Source organism: Cinclus cinclus, chromosome 12 (genome assembly GCF_963662255.1).
Source record: "Cinclus cinclus chromosome 12, bCinCin1.1, whole genome shotgun sequence".
In the NCBI taxonomy this organism is placed as follows: domain Eukaryota; kingdom Metazoa; phylum Chordata; class Aves; order Passeriformes; family Cinclidae; genus Cinclus; species Cinclus cinclus.
Genome location: NC_085057.1, coordinates 18,308,213 through 18,330,441, shown reverse-complemented (window position 1 = coordinate 18,330,441; position 22,229 = coordinate 18,308,213). Strand labels below are relative to the sequence as shown.

General features: G+C 49.4%; 1 protein-coding gene across 2 annotated transcripts in view; it reads right to left on the bottom strand.

Annotated features, from left to right (window-relative positions):
• Positions 1–10,839: 10,839 nt before the first annotated feature.
• The window catches only part of PHF2 (PHD finger protein 2), a 56,137-nt gene continuing 44,747 nt past the window's right edge, over positions 10,840–22,229 (bottom strand). Inside the window, exons 17-22 of one of the 2 annotated variants that reach the window (XM_062500451.1) lie at positions 21,652–21,809; positions 17,237–17,514; positions 16,160–16,255; positions 15,156–15,265; positions 13,740–14,001; positions 10,840–12,209 (exon numbers count right to left, since the gene is read on the bottom strand). In XM_062500451.1, coding sequence (XP_062356435.1) covers positions 12,121–12,209; positions 13,740–14,001; positions 15,156–15,265; positions 16,160–16,255; positions 17,237–17,514; positions 21,652–21,809 — 993 coding nt within the window. In that variant the 3' untranslated portion in view covers positions 10,840–12,120. The remainder of the gene's footprint in view (positions 12,210–13,739; positions 14,002–15,155; positions 15,266–16,159; positions 16,256–17,236; positions 17,515–21,651; positions 21,810–22,229) is intronic. The other variant, XM_062500452.1, reaches the window with a different exon arrangement.

Below are 22,229 nucleotides of genomic sequence, written 5' to 3'. Positions count from 1 at the left end.
CTGCATGCTTACTTCAGATGAAATTTTTAGATTGAGCTGATCTAAAATAGTCTTCATCTTTTTTTTTTTTTTAATAATCACACCTGCAAAAAAGTCTGAATCACTAAATCTGCCATGGCTGTGAATATTTCCCAATTCTTTATACTTTTATAGGCCACAGTGAGAAAATGTTGCCCTCACAACATAAAGTCCTGACCTTGCTTCTTCATGCTGTATACAAGATGTGTAAAGGAATCCAGAAATGGTGCAACACAGAGTATTTCCATGGCTTTTCCTCTTGGATTAAGTCAGTGGGGAACATGGTGGTTTGATTTAGTTCCCTCAGTAACTTTAACTTTTACCTATAAATGAGCAGAATTACTTGCTTGGAAGCCATTTTCGCACTCTGGCAATGAAGTACAAGTTGGCAAACTCTCCTAAAGGTGAACATGCACACATCAGCTATCAGGAGTCAGGCGTTATGCCTCAAAAAAAGGGCTTTTACTTTGCAGGTGGGTCCTGCCTGTTTCTCCATAGGTCATGGTGGAGATTATGTTTTAGGTCAGCAGCCTGATGAGGAGTGGCCCTGCCAGGTGAAGGAATGCCAGATGGCTTTCTCCCCCTCCTTAGCACGTTATGAAAGCTGAAAGAAAAGCGTTTGGAGCTGTCTTGAATTGTTGAGAGCTCCTGGGGTAAGCAGGACTAAACGTGCCACACAGTCTGTGAACAAACCCCAGCAAAATTAGTTCTGTGCCAAGCAATACCAATTGTCCATCTCCTAATGGGTTCTGACAGTTATTGTTTAACGTGGCTTGGCAGGGCATGAAAAACTCTGTTCTCTAAACAAGACCCCACGTAATTGTTGACGAGCATCTCCTTTTCTGTTTCCTGTAAGTAAAGGCAGCTTCCCCATTGTTTCTGCCAAACGAAGAAGGCATTGAAATGACTCCTATGGATAGATTGGCCTCACAGAGATTTCCAGGGAAATACTGGACAGTTTTTGCCCTGGACATTTTCTATAATCAAAGGACTCCAAATGTGGCATGCACATGGTGGGCATGGTCATTGAAAGAGCTACTGAAAGTTGAAAAATGAGAAGAAACCACTCTGGTGAGAATGATGGGATTTTTAAACTGAACTCGAATTCATCTGGCAGTACTTGGCAAAAATTTTAATGGCCAAAAGACTTTAAAAATTTTATATTTTTCTTCTTTTTCCCCCTCTTCTTCTTGCAAAATTTTTCTGAAACGTTTTTGGTACTTATGCTATGTTTGTGGGCCTGTTCATCTGTTTCCCTCACTTTCTCTTTTTGAGTGGAGGTCTGAGAGCCTGGCAAAGAGATAGACTCCAGATGTCAAGGGGAAAAAAAAAAGAAAATTAAAAAAAAAAAAGGACAGGAAAAAAATTCCAAGAACTGATCCCCAGCAGTGAATGTTCTGAATCAATGGACTCCATAGTCTAAGAGCCTGCAGAGCCTTGCTCTATCTAACAAAGGCATTATCTGTGCCAGGAGCAATCCTGCCCCACTGTATTTGTACTCCAAGCTTATTCATATTCAGAGGAAGTGCCCTGGGTCGGTGAGTGCTCAGCTCTGTAACCCCAAGGTCAGGTTTAATTGCTCTAAAAGGTGGCACATGGCAATGAATGAGCTCTAATGATTTAGATAGTATCTATTTCACATCAAGAACTTTCCACTCTGAGCAGACCCTAATCGAAAGTAATCTGAAAATTAGGGAAAATAAAAACCATGCCCACAATGACGTAAATACCTACTTCCTTGAAAGTTATGCCCTAAATAACCTCATTCCTAGGAAGTTTAATTTTTCCCTTCTGCTAAATATACAATTGCCTGGCAGAAATGATTGGTCATAATCAAGGTTTTTAAAGCTGCAACTGTTAAAATATCATTGTTCCACTAAGAATTTTGGAGCGGAAAGCAGCCAGTGTAGGGGGAGGGAGTGAATATCCCCAGGCTGTCAAACAGAGAATGTCGACGAGAGCTCTGTTCGTGAACTACCAATTCTTTAGGTATGTACAAGTTTAGATTCTATATATGACTTGCATATTTTTATATTTACGTAGTTACTTACGTGCACTAATAAGATCCCCAGTGGCGATATTGATATATTATTTATGATTCCCCGATATGGGAAATGTCTGCTGAAGAGATGCTGAAGACTTCCCAGATGTGTTCAGGTAACTGTGGCACATCAGACTTCTCCCTCCCAGCCACTGCCAGCAGGACCAGGACAGCCACACGTTCTTCCCAGTGCTTTGTCCCATTTCAGACACAAACCCAGCCCGACCCGAGTAACTGAGGGCAGTGCCTGAATTTGGTGGGGGAAACCCTGTAGTCAGGCATGCAGTCCTACACCCATCTCTGCAGGGGCTGTGGGATGCGGTTTGCAAGCAATTAACATATTGAGGTATTTGTTTGGAAAAGCGAGTGATTTCTTTATGACCTTGAGCCGTCAAAGACTAAGTACGCAATTAGTTCTAGCTGCAGTGAGGTATTTAAAGTCCAGCATGTGTTTTAGGGCTTTGATAAATCAGGGCATAGCAGAAACAAATTTGAAAATTAAAAAAAAATAAATAAATATATATATATACAGAGAATGTGGGGGAGAGTAATTTCAAACTGCAGCCGCGCCGTTTACTGCAGGTTACTCACGTTACACTGATGTGCTCAGAGCCCTGCTGTGCTCAGCCCCAGCCATGCTCTTCGGGCAGGGGAAAACTGCAGAAGCAAAAACACAGTTTACGTTGCCTTCAGGGACGAGTGGAGAAATGTCTGGTTTAAATTTGAGTATCAGTTTTAGCAGAGGAAAAATGATAACTGTACGATCATTACGGAACTGGCACGGGGTGCCCAGAGCAGCTTCCATCCCTGGAAGTGTACAAGGCCAGGCTGGACAGGGCTTGGAGCATCCTGCCCGTGATGGGAACGAGATGATCTTTAAGGTTCTTCCAGCCCAAACCAATCTGTGATGATTCTATAATTATAACCATAAACAGCCTTAGGGGCACAAATAGCGATTTAGGACTTACCAAAGAGGATTTCATGTTTATTCATTTACAAATTAGTAGGATTTAAACTTTCAACAATTTTTCCAGAAGGCTTAGATGTGGGGAGGAAGGTGGCAGCGGGTTATGTGTTAAACTAAAAAGGCCTCACAAGTCTCCACGGGAACAGTGAAGATTCAGAACTAGGAGATGTGTGCACATCCTGGCTGACTTCTGGGGAAGCTGAAGGGACCTATGCCCAGCAGTGTGCCATGTGCACAATAGGAAACAAGAAAATTCACTTATTTTAGTGGTATTTAATAATTTTCTCACAGTCTTTTGTCATGTTGAATCTTTCATTTGTTGGTATTTCTTCTCACTTGTGTAATATCTTGGTATTGTGTATTTCTTTAGGTCTTTTCTAATATAAAGCCTTAAGGAAACATAAATGCAAGATAAAAGAAAACAACCCCTATGCATGAAAGGATTTTCTTTACAAAAAGAAACACAGCAGACAGCTAATGGCCTGGAGAGAACCATGCCCTTGTCTGTGTGCAATGACAATCCTGGGTCTGGGTGTCCTTCCTACGGACCATGGAGCAGCAGCTGTCCTTGGGTGGAGAAGATGCTGCTGGTACGTGCAGGGTAAGCCTGTGGCTCCAAGGAGTCAAAAATGGGGCTATCCAACTAGCAGGCTATCCACCCTGCTGTGTTAAAATGTCCCTCTGTTCCTTCCTCTGCTACCATTCAGGAATCTTGTTTCAAAATGTGGACATTTTAAGCTATAATTTGCCTTTGCTGTGCTATTGATCCTGATCGTGTCTGAGGTTTTGGAGTTTCCCAAATACAATAAGTGTGTTTACATGCAGTAGTCAGAGGGGAAATTACATGTGAAAGCACTCAATAAGGAGATAGCATTTTGTTCCAATGTTCCATAAACCTTGTGTTTACATGGGGTTTTTAAGGAGAATTCAAAGCATATCTCCTTTTTGTGATGCATCAACAAGCATATCAAATGATTGTTCAAAAACCTTGTGCTTTGTGCAAAAATAGAAACCAAATGGCTGAGTAATTTCCACGAGGAAAAAAACCCAACCTGCTACAGCAATTCCACGGTCTGTTTAAAACATCTTTATAAAACCTTTTAAATAATAAAACTCTACACTCCCAATTTAAAAAAACTACTGGCTTTTTTGAGTTCATGTTTCTAAATATTCGACATCATAGGGCCATTACAGGGACAGCATTTTTCCCTTCTCCAAAGGTTGCTCCTGTCTCTTCTGCAGTTGCTCCTCAGCCCTTTCCCTGACATGTTTATGGTGCCATGGGACATCCCATGTCCCACGTCCTCGGCACTGCTTGGACAAGACAGGAAAGGGGAGGGGATGGGAAGGAATTCAGTGTAGGTGAAGCTGAAGAGGGAAAACCCAGGGTTTTTTTTTTTAGTCTTCAGGTACAGGTGGAGCAATCACTTAATGTAACCAGTTTTTATCTTCACCATGAAAATCTAAATCAGTTTCTATCTTCACCAGACCTTGCACTGATCACTGCTGCAAGCAGATGAGGTGGTCTCACTCTCACAGGTGTCATGTGCCACTTGAACCGCCACAATTCTTAGCTGTCAGTCCCCAAATTTACAGCTACCTCTCATTTTTGACTTCACCCCTTTGCTGGGACATTCCAGGGCTGCTCACCACCAAGCCAAGCTAGGTAGTACTCCACAGGCCCAGGGCTAGCAGTAGTAATCAGAGGAAACTTCAGCGATTTCAATCTGGCATGTGGTTCTGTGTTTAATGCTGTTTAATGAACGTTGCATTACTCATGTGCATGTGTACACACACAATTTATGCCATATTTTTCCAATTACTTCTCTACAGCTGATCCCTCTCAAATGGAGCTCTGAGGCTGGGTGAGGGTAGCTCAAGGTACACAGGCTCCCTGCATGCACTTGTGATATGCTAAAATCTGTTACTGACAGAGACGCCTCGTTGATAATTTTCCTTTGCAAGAGGCTGGCTGCTTAGATAAAGAGGAAGTGCCATGCAGTGCCAGAGTCAAAGCCCTTGATACTTCCCTTCACCGTGTGACTGCCCCTGCATGTGCAGGGACCTGCCCCAGGGTTCATGAGTGCTCCCCGATGCAAGCACAGCAGCCAGTGCAAGCCAAGCATCTTACACAGTCACCTTTCCCAAGCTCCATCCCCACAAAAAGCACAGATGCCACATGTTCCAGCTTTTCACATCCCCCAATTCCCCAAAACAGTGCCACGTGCCAGGCTCAGGTTAGGTTAACACCACGATTTTCCACGCTGCTGGAACTTGAGGAGCATCATACTGATGGTCAAAGCAAGCTGCTCAGCCCATGCCATGTTTGTCTGCAAGGAAATGGGATGTTTATGTTTATCCCAATTGATCCTGATGGATGACGCTTTTGTTCCATTTAGCAGCTGCTTGGCCCATTTAATACCACAAGAGGAGATTAAGATCCAAAGTATGTATGACTGTGTTATGAGTAGCAGCCGCTTAATAGCAATAACACTGAAGAGCAATTGCAAGCTTGGCTTTTAGCTAGTATTATTATTGTCTAAGGTTGGTTTGTTTTCCATATAAATAAATACATATCTATATATTAAATGAGTATACCTAAGGGAAAAGTGATGTATTTCCAGATAAACCTTCCAACTGTTCTAGATTTCTCAACCGAATCGTTCTGGAAAATAATGTCCAGGAAGAAGTACAATATGTCTTGTGAATCCATAGGTAGAGCCAAGCTCAAGAATTCCCCCATGGAGCCATGCAGGAGGGCTGAAGCCAAATTGACCATGAAGGGATCCAGCAGTCACAAATTGGCTCACAGGAAAGCTAAGCACACTTTTCCAGAAGGAATGCCACTCTGTCCTGCCAGCCTGTCTTGGGTACATGGAATTAGCTCAGGAGATGCTGGCAAGAGCAATGCTCCAAGGAAGAGCAAATCCTTCACCAGCTGGAATTGCTGCATGGACAACACATAATTCCTGCCCCTGCTCACCTCCAGTGCCTGAGGTGGGGTCTGCCTTGGAAAAGGGACCTGGGCCAAGGTTTATCACATCCAGCACAATGGGGCTGAGTTGGAGACCCGCAGCCCGGAATTGTCGATTTATTTATGCCTGTGCAAATCCATTCTGTGAATGGGATTCCTGTGACTTCCATGTCACAGGCATGTGTGTGGGAGCAGCCTTGTCCAGACAGGTGGTTACTAACCATTTGGGGCCAGAAGGGAGACAGTTTTCAGAAATCTACTTGATTTCTGCATAAAAATGAATTACTGCTAGAATAGTCAGGGCCCTTTCATTACTGACTACACAGTGAAGAAGTCCAGCCTGGCCTTGGGCACTGCCAGGGATCCAGGGGCAGCCACAGCCTCTCTGGGCACCCTGTGCCAGGGCCTGCCCACCCTCACAGGGTGACAATAAAAACTTTTCTATTACGAGGATGCCTCAGGTCAATGTGAGGTCTGCAGGAATTCAGGGGGCCCTGCCTGGGACACACCCAGCGGGGCTCCAGGAGGAATAAGATTGCAAAGCATTAGTGAGCATCAGGAGCTCAATGGAAGCAGGACTGCAACACAGGCAGCAAGACATGGTGCTTTGAGAAGCATCGGGCACGAGGACTGAGTCACTGCATGAGATAAACATCCTCATCTGATGTTGTTTCCTCCTCATATGCTACTGCACCCAGCAAAAACATTCTGAAAATAAGCAGAAGTTTCTTCACTGCAGTTAATTGCTTTGTTTGGGTCTATTTAATTCCCTGTTCATTCTTAAGCACTGGACAAAAAAAAAATCAAGTTTTAATATTCTCCTTGTTTTAAACAGCAAATCTGATTTAAGAAGTGTTTGTACAATGCTCTCAGGCACGGGGTGGGATTGTTGGGGTGTCATGTGCATAGAAAGGAGCTGGAAGTGATAATCCTTGTGGGCCCCTTCCAGCTCAGGATATTCTGTGAATCCACGGCTCTTGTGTTACTCAAATCCCACTTGTGTCATTGCTCAGAAGATGGAGAGTCACAACATTCCTGGTGTTTTAGCTCTCCCTCTCTCACACAGCTCAGATGGAAAGCCATGATTCTGAAGGTCACACACCACTTTCTCTTTTGACCTTTGTCTCGGTTTGAAGGACAGGTGTCCGCTAGGGAAACCAGAGCCCTCCCTTGAAATGGAGCACGTAAACTCCCTCCCTCCGAATTATTATAATTTTGAAACTGAAGGGGTTTCAGGCAAAGGCATGGGGATAGGCGTAGCAGGTTTTTTGCTAGCATGTGCAACAAGGCCAACAAAACAGCACCAGCTACGGAATTAAGAGCAAACAGAGCAGAACTCGGCCCGGCCCTCCCGGCCGCGGGCGCTTCCCCTCTGGTGCAGTTCCCGTCACGGCCGGCAGGGGGCGCCGGCGGCTCCCGGGGGCGGGGCAGGCGCGCCGGTCCCCGCCGGCTGCAGGGGGCGCTGTGGCGCGGGCTCGGGGAGCAGGCGGCGATGGCGGCCGGGCCCGGCCGGAGGGGATGGCGCGGAGGGGCTTTGCTCACGGACCCCGGGCCGGGGTCGGCCCCGCCGCTCCAGCGGGACGCTCGGAAACGGCGAACCGAAGCGGCGGGGTGTCCTGGGAGGGCGGGGGTGTGGGGCGCGGCAGCAGCAGAAGGGGCGGTCCCGGCGTTGGGACGGCGGGGGTGGCAGTGACCGTCTTCCTCCGAAGCGCAGAGCGAGCGTGAGAGAGCGAACCGCCCCCTCTGCTTTTACCTGCTACTCGTCTCGCAGTGTCTCTGTCCCTCCCTCTGAGAGAAACTCCCAAAAACCACGGGATGGCTCCCCTCCCCTGTCTGAATAGCCATCAGTGCTTCTGGAGCAAGTCAGCGGGAAAAATTCCGCAGGCAACAGGTGAAAGAAAAGGCAACAACAGGTTTGTGGCTGGTGCTGGAAGCTGGTGGACCTTAGAGCCATCTGCAATTTCCTGAAGCAGTCCTGGACCGGGGTGGGTTGCTGCTGGAGATTTAGAAAAGCATTAGAGAGGATCCTGGATTAAATGTGCAAATAGTCGGTTTAAGGTGATTTTCAAACATCTCCATGACAGACAAACTGCAGTGGGAGTGTCTGGCAGGAAAAGAGCCTCTTGGAGAAACTAAGGTGTGTGACTGGAGAAAAAGAAAGGTTCCCTTTGTCTAAAGAGCAGAGAAGTCATCGAATGTGATGAAGGTTTAATCCCTGCAGATGGTCTTTAGCCACAGCATCTTTGTTCGCTCCTCACCCGCATCTGTCGATGAGCTGTCATCACCGCTGATGCCAAAAGCCAGGCAGGGAGCGATTTGTGCAAACCCCGCTCGAGATAACGAGGTGGTTAATGGTGATACTCCCCTCAGCAGCCAGCTAAGCTCAGCCTGACAGCTCCCCTTCAGGCCTGGGAAGCTCTTATCTATCCACTGTGGCAGGGCCCCATGGCTGGAATGTGGGGAACAAAAGCCCCGCACAAAGGCAGCGCTTTGGGGCTGGAGCGGGTCTGGCTTCCCCAGGCTTCCGAGAGGCCACACAGTGATGGCGGATGACGAGGCTCTAATTAATATTTCATTCTCAGAGTGAGTCGTCCCTTGGGGGAAGTTAAAGGTTTGCACATTTTGAGGCTAAGGAGGCTGGCGATCTCGAATTAAGAAAGTATGTTGAAAGGAGCTGCTGCAGTCTTTAACCCTGGGCAAGGGACGTGGACAGCATTAGTGCACAGTTTTAGTTGTATAACGTGTTCTAGGTCCTATTTATGGTCTGCTCCAATAAATTCATACACATGTGCTTCTAGAAAACCTTCACCCCTTTTTGCCTTTCTGTCTCTCTCCTCTGGATTCAAGCGTCTGATATTCCACTTTGTGTGGAAGGTTTGTTCTCCAAACCAACCCACTAAATGTTTTATGGCAGCAACCAAATGAAGTGGCTCTGGGCTGGAACAGCTGAGTTCACCAAAGAAGGGGGAAAGAATGACCAGTGGAGGACAGTTTGTACTGCACAGCCACACGTTCCCCACAGACACTGGAGGGCAGGGTCCTTGTGAGGAGACAGCGGGGTTTGAGGGACCACGAAGCAAAAGAGCTGTGGCCGTAGCAGGGGTCTGGTCCACGGCGCCCACTGCCCAGCCAGTGGTGAGAAATGAACGTGAACTCTTCTGTTGTCCAGTCAGGAGACCAAAAATGAGCCCGGGGTGCTCTGGTGACCTCAGGAAGAAAGGGTTTTCCCTTGGGCTGCTACAGAGAGCTCATAAATGAAGGAGTAGGGTAAGCACAAAGGCTTTCAAGATGTGTCACCTAATTGACTCCTAAGTGTCTGCTAATTATTTGATTGAGTTGAAGGTGAGAGGGAGACACGTGGTCACACACAGTCTGCAAACACCTGCAGTGTGTGTGGAGGGAGTGAGCCAGGGAGGAGGAGAGCCTCAGGTTGGTCCGTGCCTCTCCCCGAGGAGGAGTGCACCGTGGAGCTCAGTGTTTAACAAATACAGTGAGCTGGGGCACAGAATTACGTGAAGTTTCACAGGAGAATGACCTGAAAATGAATCTCAAAGTGCATCTTCCCTTCAGGCTGAAAAGAGAAGGAAATGTAATTCATTATAGTTATTACACTTTCAAGAGAAGAGGAGAAGCAGGCTTGCTCTTGTGTTATGCAGAGAAAAACTTCCAAACAGTTTACACAAATGCTGTGAGTCCTGTGGGGCGGGCGCTGAGATCCGTGGCAGATGGAATGGAAAGAACGGCGCCTGCAGCGCGGGATGGCATCGGGCCACTGCTGGACATTCCCCATAGCCCGGGAGGATCCTGCCCCAGCCTGGGGAGAAGACGAACGTGAGGTCTGTGAGACTAAGGTGTGGTTGTGCCAAACGTCTGGGTTGGAGTGATTCTTGTCAGTATAAAGGCAGAAACAGCAGAAACACAAATGCTTCTGTGAGTAATGGTTTAGCAGGAGCAGCCGACACGTGTGCAGAGAAAACACCTCTCTGGCCGGGCCATCCTCCGTGCATCGAGCATCGCGTGTATTGGTCACTGTAAAGGCGATACCTGAGGTGAGCCGATTGTCCCACCCTGGCACTTCGGACCTTGTGCCAGCTTCGGGCTCCTGCACAGGAGGGCTGACACAGCGACTGTCCCCTCCTGTCCCTGGATGGGAGCGACAGCTCTGCTCTGGTTTTCCAGCGCGCGGTTCGTCCCGGCTCTGCTGAGTGTGTCTGTCCCGGCTGGGGCCGGGGCTGAGCCGGCGGTGGGCGCTGCCTGGGTGCTCGCTTTCACCCGTCACAGCGCATCCTCAGCTGGTGATCCTTGCGGGTCCCTTCCAGCCCGGGATAATTTATGATGAGCCAGGGCCGCTTGCTTGTCCCCGAGGCGCGGGAGGTGCTCGGGAGATTCCGTTCCGCCGGGTCCCATTTTCCCGGCTGCAGCTGTTTCTGAACTGTGAACTCCCCCAGCTGGCGATCGCTCGATATCGCCACCAGCCACCGCAGCCCGCACGAAATGTCCCTGCGGGATTCCCCAGAGCCGCGGAGCCGGCGATGAGCGCTAGGTCGGTCCGGGGCAGGGGGCTGAGCCAGGGGCTGCACCTTGGGGCTGCTGGGGCCACCGCGGGGGACCAGGTAACTGTGCAGGCTGCAGGTGGCTTGGGCCACTGCCAGAACAAGGTGTCCAAGAGCAGGGAGCAGTGTGGGAGGTGGGAATGGCCTCACATCAGCAAGGAGAAAAATGCAGGTTGCACGTGTCCCTAAGGAATAAATGGTGAGGTGCTCCGTGTTTCAGTGAACATAAAGAAGGGGAAAGGCTGGAGCACCTGGTGACCCCAAGAGTGAGGAAGCAGAGGGAAAGAGGCATGTATGTTTGTCCATGGGAGGTGGATGATGTGCTGGGCAGTGGGTGAACCTTTGGGTGGACCGTGAGATATCTTAGCAGGGCACTGCAGACAGTGCCTAGCTGACTGGGGCTTCTCATGGTGCTGCAGCAAGCAGGTGTGTAAGGGGGGGGGGAGTTACAGTGGCAGCAGAGCCACCCCCTGTCTGTGCCAGCAGTGGGTCCCTGCTTGCTCCTTCACCCACCCTCAGGGACCCCCAGCTGCCTCCCCACCCCTCCTTTGCTGACCCCACAAAAAGGCCAGGCCCAGGCAATTGTGTACAAAACCTGAAATAGTTTTACTTTGCTTTCTTTTTTCTTTTTTTTTTTTTTTCTCCTTTTTTTAAACTTTGCTCTAGGTTTACTTAAGATTTTGTGAAGTCGATACAAGAGCCTTTTGATATGAATCGGTAAATAAAACACCGTCATAGATAGATAGCCACGATAAACTTTGTTAGAAATGTACATGTTGCGAAAAAATAATAATACTACTAATAATAATCATAATAAAAAAAGCAGGCGCGACGCCCGGGCCAGCACGGCCCTGGTGGTGGCCGTGATGGTGGCCGTGGTGGTGGCCCCGGCACACGGGGGCAGGTGGCTCTGGTTCCCTGCAGGCGCCGCGCCCCGGTAATGTGTGTATATAAACAAAGCCCATAAGAAATGTACAAATATAAAAAGCTACAAACATTAATAAATTACATTGTCACAAAACACGGAAACACTCCACAAGGTGCTAGTAAAATAACTGTCTCCCTCCTCGTACAAGAAGTTACGCAAAGAGCTGGTACCGGTGGGCAGCGCCCGGAGAGACCCTCCCCGTATAAAAACCCGGCGGTGGTTATTCCAAAAGCTATGTACAAGCTACATTCTAGGAAAAGTGACCCAGGGCAGCGGCAGTGCCTGAGGAGCACGCCCACCATCTCCCTGCCCAAGGCCTCGAGTCCTGTGCTCCCCTCCTGCCGTGGCCTCGTGGTCCTTGCTGTCCCCAGCGCTGCCACCGCAGCGGTGATGCCCACCCTGCCCGCTCGCCGGGCGGGGAGAGGGGCCCAGGGCCAGGGCCGGAGCGGGGGGCTCGATGCACTCCTCGGTGGCCGAGATTAGTATTAACTTTTTGCGGCTAGTCGCTCTCAGCACTCTGAGAAAGGACATCTATGTTAAAAAATATTTATACCATGATTCTGTACAGTCCGACCGCTGAAAGTTAAAGGGATTATTGTGGTGGTGGCCCAGAACCGGGTGGCAGTGTGCCTGGGGCCACTAGAGCAGCAGCTTCCCGTTCCGGTGGATCTTCAGGATCTTGCCGAGCCGCTGCTTGGCCGTGGCCATCCCCTTCTTCGTACGCTTCCCTGGAAGGAGAGCAGGGCTGGGGTGAGGACCCACACCCACCCCACACCACCCCACAGGCACAGACCCTCCAGCTGCCTCCATGGCCCTGCCACCAGCCCTGCCCAGCACCTTTGAGGACACCCACCAGCACCCCTCAGAAATGGGGTTGCTGGCCATAGAACAGGGCTTGGCTGGGAGCACAGTCCCTGGAGAGCCAGCCCTGCTGAACGGGGGGGCACAGTGCACACCCAATCCCATGGACACATCCACACCTGTTCCAGGGAGGCACAGCTCTGCTGGGCACCCTCCTGTCCCTGCAGCGCCAGCCCTGCTGCCCTGTGCCCTCACCTGCCCTGACTCACTGCTCATGATCACCAGTTTGCCCACAAGTGGGTGACAGTCAAACCCTGCCCCACCAGTGCCATCCTGCTCCTAAGGGAGAGGCTGCACACACACAAATACACAGACACACAGACAGACACACAGATGCACACAGAGACACACACAGACACACACACACATGCCCCACAGCTCTTTGCAGCTCCAGGCTCCTGGGCACCTCTCTGCCTTGGACCTGTTTCCCACCATTTCACCACAAAAGCACAATTCCATGCAAATAAATACATTCTTTACACTCCAGCTCTGCAGAGAGCCACAGTTACCACCAGCTCCTGGCAGGACCCCAGCCCCTACCACAGGCTACACGCATCCTGCCCTATGGCCATCCAAGCTGCCAGGGCAGTACCTCTACTCTGCTCCACTTGAATACATGGAATTCAGGAAACATCTGCCACATTGCCCTCACCTGTCACTGGGGCCTTTCCCAGTGGGATCACACACAGTTTTTGTGCTACGCAGTACCTGTCCCACACACCTGCCTCAGTTGCACTTCCTGAGCCAAGTTCAAGTGGAAAGCAGGAGGTCCCAGCCCAGACTCTGGGACAGCCTCAGCTTTCTCTCGCTTTCCCTATGGCAGACAGTGAGCAACCTCTTCCTCTCTTCTGCCTTTGGTTGTAGCTGGGTTACTCCTAAGGTTTGATATTCTCTGTACCCTTGCAGCAACTGTCCAGAGAGATCTGCAATGTGCCCTGCTCTACGTGTCCTGGGAGGACTGTCTTCAGCTACAGCCAGCACAGAGCTGGTGTACAGCCACCACAAACAGCACAATGCCTGCCCCAGCCCTGGGCAGAACAGCCTTCATGGATGCATCCTCCCCTGGCCAAGGCTCCCTACATCCATACAGGCTGTCTGGGATGTGACCCTGCAGGTGTTCCTCCTGAGCTGGGGCCGTGTTTGAGCAGTGCTCCTGCCATGGAATACCTCACACCCTGCAACCAACAGCCCAGCAGAAAAGCATGTATTTGGCCCCCCAGTGCCAGGACAGTCAAAGCCATGGGCCCTATCCCTGACCAGCTCTGACTTGCATCCACACACCTGCACCTGTGCACGCCCACACCACGCATGGCAGCGGAGGCCCTGCAGAGGGCTCGGGTTCCATGGCCCTTCACCCTTCCCCACTCCTGCACCACAACCCAGGCGTTTCCTGGTACCTTTGGCGGAGGCATTGTTCTGCGAGGATGATGAGGGTCTCCTCTGTGTGAGGAAAACACCGGGTGCCATCGGCTGTGATCCCCTGTTAGGCTGGGCGACCCCAAAGGTGCTGGCCCCTGCAGTGTACTCGTGATCTGTGAGGCTGCTGGCCTGTGACTCCAGCTTCGGCTCGGGGGAGCTGCCTTCCTGAGCCACTTTGCTTGCGTTGGGGGCTGACAGCTTCTTTTTGGTATTTTTTTTCTTCTTGCCTTTTTGTTCCTCCTTTAAAATGACAAAGATGAAGCTCAGATTAATTCCCAGAAGACCTTTAGCTAGGGCAAGGGCCAGCGGTGTTGCTTATGGTCCTGATACAACGACACCGCAGGAGTTGGCCACGGACAAGCGCTTGGGGGCTGCTCCGACATGTCTGGCTCACAGCTGCACACACGTTTGCCTCTCGTGCCTCTACATCCTTGCTCTGTGCGGGGTCTCCTCATTTCTTACCACTGCGGCGAGCGGCAGCCAGCTGGGGCCACACCGACAGCGCCCTGGCACAGTAGCGTGGTCAGCACGGGCAAATCTCTCCATCTTCCACAAAAACTGGCATCTCCTATCTTCAGGGATCTTCACACCCTTGCACAACAGCATGAAGGATATTATACATCCCACTGATCCAGCCTCTGCTTCCTGCTAGGACATACACATCATCTCCTGACCTGTAACTGCACCTGGACATGCACACTGGGATCTCAGAGGTCTGCTACTGTACTGTGTCCCTTGTCTACTTTCAGTTCCTTCTTCTTGAAGCCCTGCCACCATCCTTAAAGCTCTTCTACTCAATAGTCCACATCGCAGAAGCCCAAGGCCACTATAGCCTGCATCTCCACCAGCTTGCTGAGGTGCCTCACCAACCTCACTCCAGCAGGCCTTGTCACCTCAGCCTCTCACCATGTCCCTTTTATGAAGCTTCTCTGACCCCTTCAGAGACAAGACACTTACCAAACATCCAAACTGCCCCAGTTCCTTTCCTAAACTGACCCTTTGTTCACAGTTCACCAAACCCTTGGAAGGAAACCCTGACACTTCCCAGCAGCCAATCTGCACAGACAGGCAATCGCACCAGTCAGGCTCTCAAATACACATCAAGTACACTCCTTTGGGGCAGCCTTCTTCTGTTCTACCCCAGTAGCCATTCTCACTCCCTCATCCTTCCCTGTGCTTTTCTCTGTCCCCTGCTGCCTTGCGATGTGCTCAGGTGTGTTGCGACAACGCTGGGCTTGGATCCCATTTATTTCCCTGAGGCTGCAGAGCCTCGTGTCACCGGCAGGACCAAACACTATGCAGGGCTGGCACAGCACTAAGCTCGGACACGGCTCTGCTGCTGGGGACAGGGCTCTCCTTTCCTGACAGCTCCTCCTCCCCAGGCAGCCTCTCACCTGCTGTGACAGCTTGGCGGCAGCAGCGGCGAGTCCAGTTTCGATGGAGGCGACCCTTGTGCCTTCTCGCACGGGCCTGTCCTGCCGGGGCACCGAGGGGCCAACGCGTGCTGCAAGGAGAGCAGAGGCAGGTGAGAGCCAGGAATGTGCCCGTGGGAGCAGCACAGCCACCACAGGGCAGCGGGCTTTGCCCTGCTCAGCCAGGAGAGGTGGGGACAGCCTCTGCCCTTCCCTTCCCCAGGTGCGAGTGAAGGCACAAGAGCCAAAAGCCTCCGGGCATGGTGGCATAGGCAGAAGCTGCTAATAGAGATGTCACACAGCTGAGCAGCTCCACAGCCACCTGAAGCCAAAGCCATGCAGGTTTGTACCCACATCCTGGATTATGAGTGCAATTTCCAAAGGGACAGTGCTCACCTGCAGCCGGGAATGACATGCAGGGCCATAAACTGATGAGACTAAGCATGGGATGCTTGTCACACACAGCACACACAGAGGGTGCCCTGCTCATGGGCCACAGGGGTCAAAGAGGTCTAAGGGCCCTCTCACCTGTCACTGGGCCTGGTGAGCTCCAACAAACCCAGGGCAGACCAAACCCTTCCAGATCCTGAGCTTCAGCTAAACCTGGAGGAGACTATGCCTGCTCTCTCACTATTCACAGTTAACACCTGAAATCCATGGCAACTCAGCTGTCCAGGGACTGATTCACTGTTACACCACTCCTAAGGTGGCAACCAAATGATCTATCACTAAGAGTGTGAGGAAGAATAAACTGACCAAGGAATTAATTTCTCCTGCCAGTTGCTGCAGAAGGAAGGCTAAAACTGCTTGGCAGTAATCCCAGCACCTGGATCACCTCCCACTGCCCTGCAAAGGGTTAATCCTTCATGTGCTAAAGAAATCACTAATTGTGTGTTACAGTTTCCACAGTCCTTGAAAAATGGCTGGGTTTTAGAGATCTGCATGCCTTAGCCCAAATCTGGGCATCACAGACTACATGAACTTACCAGTCGGACTGTAAGGGGCATCATCTGAACTTTTCCTTTTCTTTGATCGGGATTTGAATACTGGATTATCTTCATCTGATTCGAGAGAAGGGTAAACTACAGTAGGAAACAAAGGCAAGAGTTTCAGTTTAGGAAACAGCTCTACCCTGCACGGAGGCCCCTTGCTTTGTCCAGGTCCAGTGACCACAGGCACCACAGCTGGATGGTCCCCAGAAGTGCCATTGAGCACTTCTGTCACAGCTGTGACACTCAGGGGACTTTTCTCTGCTCTCATCCAAACATTACTCTTGGGAGCTGCTGTCATTAAACTGTGACTGGTTCTCTATATTCCTCTATAATCACAGAATATCCTGAGCTGCAAGGGAGCCACAAGAATCATTGAGTACAACTCGGATGCCCAGACAAGCTGTGGCTGCTGCACCTCTGCAAGTGTCCAAGGCCAGGCTGGACAGGGCTTGGAGCATCCTGGTCTAGTGAAAAGTGTCCCTGCCCATGGCAGAAGGTGGAACTAGATGGCCTTTGAAGGTCACTTCCAACCCAAACCACTCTCTGTGTGATTCCACGATAATTATGGTAGAACTGATGTAACTGGTGCAAACTGGCTTTTTGGCTGCAAATGCTTTCTCTGCCAAAACTCAAAATAGCATTGGATCCCTTTTCCGCGCACAAATTCAACTTCCACTCTTCTCAGCTGGAGGTTTAATTGCTACTGTGCAGACAAGGACATTTCTGGCACAAGTAGCAGTACCTGACCCGTATTTCTAGGACAGTCCCCCGTTTCTGGGTTGACTGCTGTGGTTTCAGGGGCTCTCCATGTTTCTTGAGAGTTTCTTTTTGTGCTATGCCTCAAATCCAGCCTGCCTGAATATATTCATCAGAGTGACCCTGGGCTCTGCAGCCAGTCTGCTGTCACATGTCTTTGCTTCCTTTGGTGTGCAGATCCCTGTTCCGTACCTGGCTGATCCCAGGGTGGCAGAGAGGGAGGAAGCACCCGTGAGCAAAGGGACATTTGTCAACAGGCACACTTGTGTCCATGCAGCTCCAGGCACACCCTCACTCTGCTTCCCTCCTACTCACCATAATCTGAATCCTTAAAACAGGCATCCAAGTGGTCCTGGTCCTCATCGTAATCCTCAATGTCAATGCTGTTCTTTGTGCTTTTCTTCAGCAGTCGCTTCCCAGCGTTTTTGTTGCCGCCGCCGCCATTTTTTTTCAAGTTTTGTGTGGAGAAGGAGTTGTTCTTTGCCTGATTGGTGCCCCACGACGTCTGCAGGCAGGACTCTGAGGCCTGGAGGTTTGCCATGGAGAGCATGCCCTGGATGGCTTCCTGCGTGCTGGGGGAGGCAGGTGGCTGGCTGTGGGACACAGGGAGAGACACCGCAGCGCTCGGTGATTGCACAAACACCAACCCCTGGCAGGCAGCTTGCTCCTGCCATGGCACTTGTGCTAGGAGAGACCCCCGATTCCTCTGAGTAGCTGTACATACCACCAGGGCCAGTGGGGAATTTTATGGGACAGGAGAACCACAGAGAGCTCCTCAGATGTAGGGGTGATGGCCCAGGAGCCAGGGAGATGTGGGCAGGTCCCTGGGGCTGTCAGGGCTCTGGGCAGAGCTCAAGGAACTTCCCAAAGCCCACAGCAGAATTCCTGACAGAGCAGTGTCTCTATACCAACTGTAATCATCATCCTCTTCCTCCTCATCAAAATCTTTAAATATCTGTCTATATATCTATCTTTAATTATGTTATTTTTCTGTACTACCAGATAATCCTCCTCCTCATCACATTTTAATAGTATTATTTATAATCTGTACTACCAGCTCCTGTAAAAGGAGAGCTTATGCATCAGCACTGGTGGGGGATGTCATGGGGCGCTCTGCTTGAAACTGCCTGGATATTTTTGGTCCCAGTTCACATCATGGGCTGTCACCACTCCAGGAGTTGCTGGAAATTAATTCTGAGACTGGCAGAACACATTATCCAGCATTTCCAGAAGTCTGAAGTTTGGGCAAGTAGTTAAATGCAAAAAGCCCTTGCTGTGGCAATAATATTTGTTACACTTGTTATACATTTGTTGTGCAATAGAAGCCACAAGCACATGAGAGAATTAACAGCACCTTGTCACTTTCTCCTACTTGAGCTTAATCTGGGCTCTGAATAATGTACAAGACCATAAAGGAAGTTTCTGGGCACTAATGGCATTTATTCATAATCCTGAAAATGAGTAAAGACTAGTGTTCATTCATAACTCAACAAAAGAACATAAAAAAACCCTTATTTAGGAAAGAGACATTTAAATCCCTCCAATATCATGCCTTCTCCTCTGCCTTCTCCCTGACAAAGAAGTATTTTTCATCATCTACAAGGAATTATCATATTTTCTTCTAGCCTTTTTTCCCTGAACTGTTTTTTCTAAATACTGGACTCTTGAAACACTGCAAACAGACCATCAAATACTGACCACTAAATGGGCAAATCAGAGAGGAACTGCCTTAAGCAACACAAACTTCAACAAATAAATGGTGGGATATGATCAAAAACAGTGCTTCTGAGAGTCAAACACCAATCTGAGAAGGGGGAAATGTCTCAGAGCTGCACATGGGGCAGAATGTTTCTCATTAGGGCATGTGCCTGGTGTGCTTCCATCAGGAGTATTTCAGCTTTCTAAGCCAAAAAAAAAAATTCAAGAAGACTCAGGAAGCAATTTTGAAGTTCTGGAAGAGCCGTATCCCCTTTAAGTAGCTTTAGCAATGATTTTTTAAAAAACACATTTACGGAAGTAGACTATCAGTGAGTTACAATTTTGGCTTAGAAAAACGTTTTAAAAGAGTACTGGAGCAGGAACAACACAGCCAAAGTGCTTCTTCCCCTGCTGTATCCCCAGAGCCGCCTCCAAACACACAGGAGGTGGCACTGGGGGATAGCTCAGTCCTGCCTTCAGCCCAGCAGCCTTCTTGTCATCCCCTCGGGCTGACAGCTGCTCTTGTGAGTACACAGAGAGGAGGACACTCTGACAGACCCACCCAGACACAAGAAAGGCTTGTGCTTCATCTGGCTCGTGGCAGCAGGACCAGTGCAGTGCCCATCCCCTGGCACTTCTGGGGCCCCACCTGGAATCCTGGGGTCAGTTTTGAGTCCTTCATGTCAAGAAGGACATAGAGGGGCTGGAGCATGTGCAGAGAAGGGGGCAGACCTGGAGAAGGGCTGAGGGAGCTGGGAAAGGGGCTCAGTCTGAGGAAAGGAGGCTCAGGGGGACTGTGGTACCCAGCTTTGCCATCCTGTCCCTGGCATGTCCCAGAGCAGGTGGAGCAGGCAAAAAGCTGTGCTGAGGACAGGAACAACCACTTATGGACGCAGGTTTTACCTCCTCAGTGAGCTGGGCACAGGAATGATTCCAGCACCCTGCATCATGCAAGATACTGTGTAGGGAGCTGGTGCCTTGCTCTGCACCACCACCCCTACCACTACCATCTCTCTCCAAGGGTTCACCCTCTCTAGGCAGATCATCTCCTTCCTCCCATCAGCAATTACTGAGTCTCCTGCCTGTATCCTCGTGTTTAGAAACTGAATTTATAATATTTCAGCAGAGTATTACTGATTGAGTGGTGGCTCTGGAGAAGTCACAGGTGTATAAAACTAAAGAACTCCAACAATTTGAAGTACAAACCCAGTGTTTTCTTCCATTTTTGAGTCAGATCTGGACACAAGTAATTTCTTTCAAGATCAGGTGATGACTAGCCCTCCAAGCTTTTTCCATATTCCATTTCAGTTCTTTCAGCCTACTCCCACACTCATAGCAGCACTTCTGCAGGAGCTCTGTTCTTCCCTTTCTGTGTCTTGCTGACACACATATTTGAGCTGCAGTTCTGTAGAGCACTCTAGGTAATGCCATCTGGGCCTCTGGGGTGGCCAGCTGCTAGTGACAGCCCAGTATTTTACAGAATAAGGTTTGCCATGATTCAGATAAGGCCACTATCACAAAAAGCCCTGACCTGCTGGGATCCAGCAGTGGTCTCTCAGGGATTCAGGTGCTGACTGCTTGTGTGGGAGGAGTCCCACAGTGACACACGGCTGCTCTACAGCATCCACAATGTACACATACAGATCTATAAATACACATATCCCTGCAAGAAGAGAAAGATGGGAATTGTTCCTGAGAGTCAGACGTGACCACACTGGCCTCATGCTGTGACACAGTGTGTTTGCATATCATGTTTCTTCTGCTTTATTTTCAAAAAGCACATTATGGCCATTTGAAAAGCCCAGCGTAATTATGAAATGAAACACAGTAATTACATTTACCAGGGGCTTTTTCCAATCAAGATGCAGCACAAACTGCCAAAAATGCAGTGTTTATCCCAGACCCAGCATTGGTATGACACATTCCCAGTGAGCCGCCCCACACAGAGCAGTAACTCAACCAAACACTTGTGATGGGACCACGTGTGGGACTTTGATTTCAGAAACCACAAGGCCTTCAAACAAACTGGGTACAGCGCCCAGGCTGAGGGGGGGAAGCAACGGACTGAGTCCTGCTCTATTCTGGTTTTACCCCTTGCAGACAGCAAAACACACCCCAAGCAAGGCAGACAATTGTCAAGGGCCATTTCAAAGCGTGCAGCGAGCTGTGTTATCCACAGAATGGCCAGCAGTGTACACAGGGCCAAGGAGTATTTCTCTAAGTTCTTACAGGAGCTGATAAATTTTCTTTTTTTTATACCAAACTTCCAGCATGGGAGTTTTATTAGCCTGCCAACTTTATTACAGCATCAGACACACCTAACTACTTTTTGATGTGTCTAATCAGCTGCCAAAATGTAACTGTAAAATCAACGTAAACACGCATCCCATCACGGACCATAATGCAGAATGGATAAGGAATTCACAGGGATAGTCAAGCAGACAAGTGTTAATGGGATTATTTGTCCACCACTCACTGTTTGGATGACTGCAGGATCTGGTGCTGTACCTTACTGGCCATAGCCCAAAACATCCAGCATCAGTTTCCATGTTCCTCATAAGACACCACTAAGCCCAGGCACACATTTCCATTTCAGGTACAGAAGTACTCACCAAAGAGTTTGCTTTTTTCCCCAAGCCTCATTTTTTTTGGTAGGAAGAAGAATGATAACCAGAGGTGGGAGGGAAGGAGGTCAGACAGTTTTCTATATCCTTTTTTTCAAACACCTGGTATTTGTGGCACCTTAGAATGCCTTATGGGAGAAATGCTGGCCATTTAGATTACTTTATTACAATCTCACTACATTAAATGCCGTATTATTTAAAATTTATTTAAATGGGGCGTATTTATTTGTTCAAATTATACCACTAAGACCTTCCCTCTGTCTCCCCCCAGATCACAAGATAAAGGAAGAGTTTGCTTACTGTAGAAAAAGCAGTTACCAAGCTACAAAATTCATTCTCACTCACACACAACCACAAAAGAGCAATTTTGTTCACAGGTAAGAGGGAAAAGCATCCCCTGGTGCGTACCTGTTGGTGTTATACTCTAAACCCCCAACTTCCTTGCTTGCCTGCAAAAGATCAAGAATTCCTGCTGAACTTCCACTCTCTTTCTTTACTTTGGAATTGCGTCCCGCCTTTGCCTCTGTGTCAATGTGAAGCAAATCTTCATCGGATGAATCCTCGCTCTGCAAAAACAAGGAAAGGGCTAAAAAAGGTGGAAACTCACTAAGCTGGTCCCCAAGAACAGCACAGTGATTTCTGCAGCCTACTGCTCCTCCAATGACATGGGCCTAGCCTTTGGAATTTGCTTTCCTTAAACAAACAAACAAAAAAAAAAGAACAAAACCAAGTACATGGTAAAAATCCATTTCCTTGTAGCCTGTAGGCATGGTAGGATTTCCTTTCCCCTTCCAAAGCTCTGAGGTCTGATCCTGTTCATGGGATCAATTCCCTTTAATGGGTGTTTCCATCCCCGCAGCAGCAGACTGGGAGGATCAGGCAGAGGAATGGGACAGATATGTAGGAACAGTGTCATGTGAGGCTCTGGAAGGGAGCTGCCCATATCTGGCCCTCTCTCTGGGGCTGAGATTTCTAGGCACTATAGT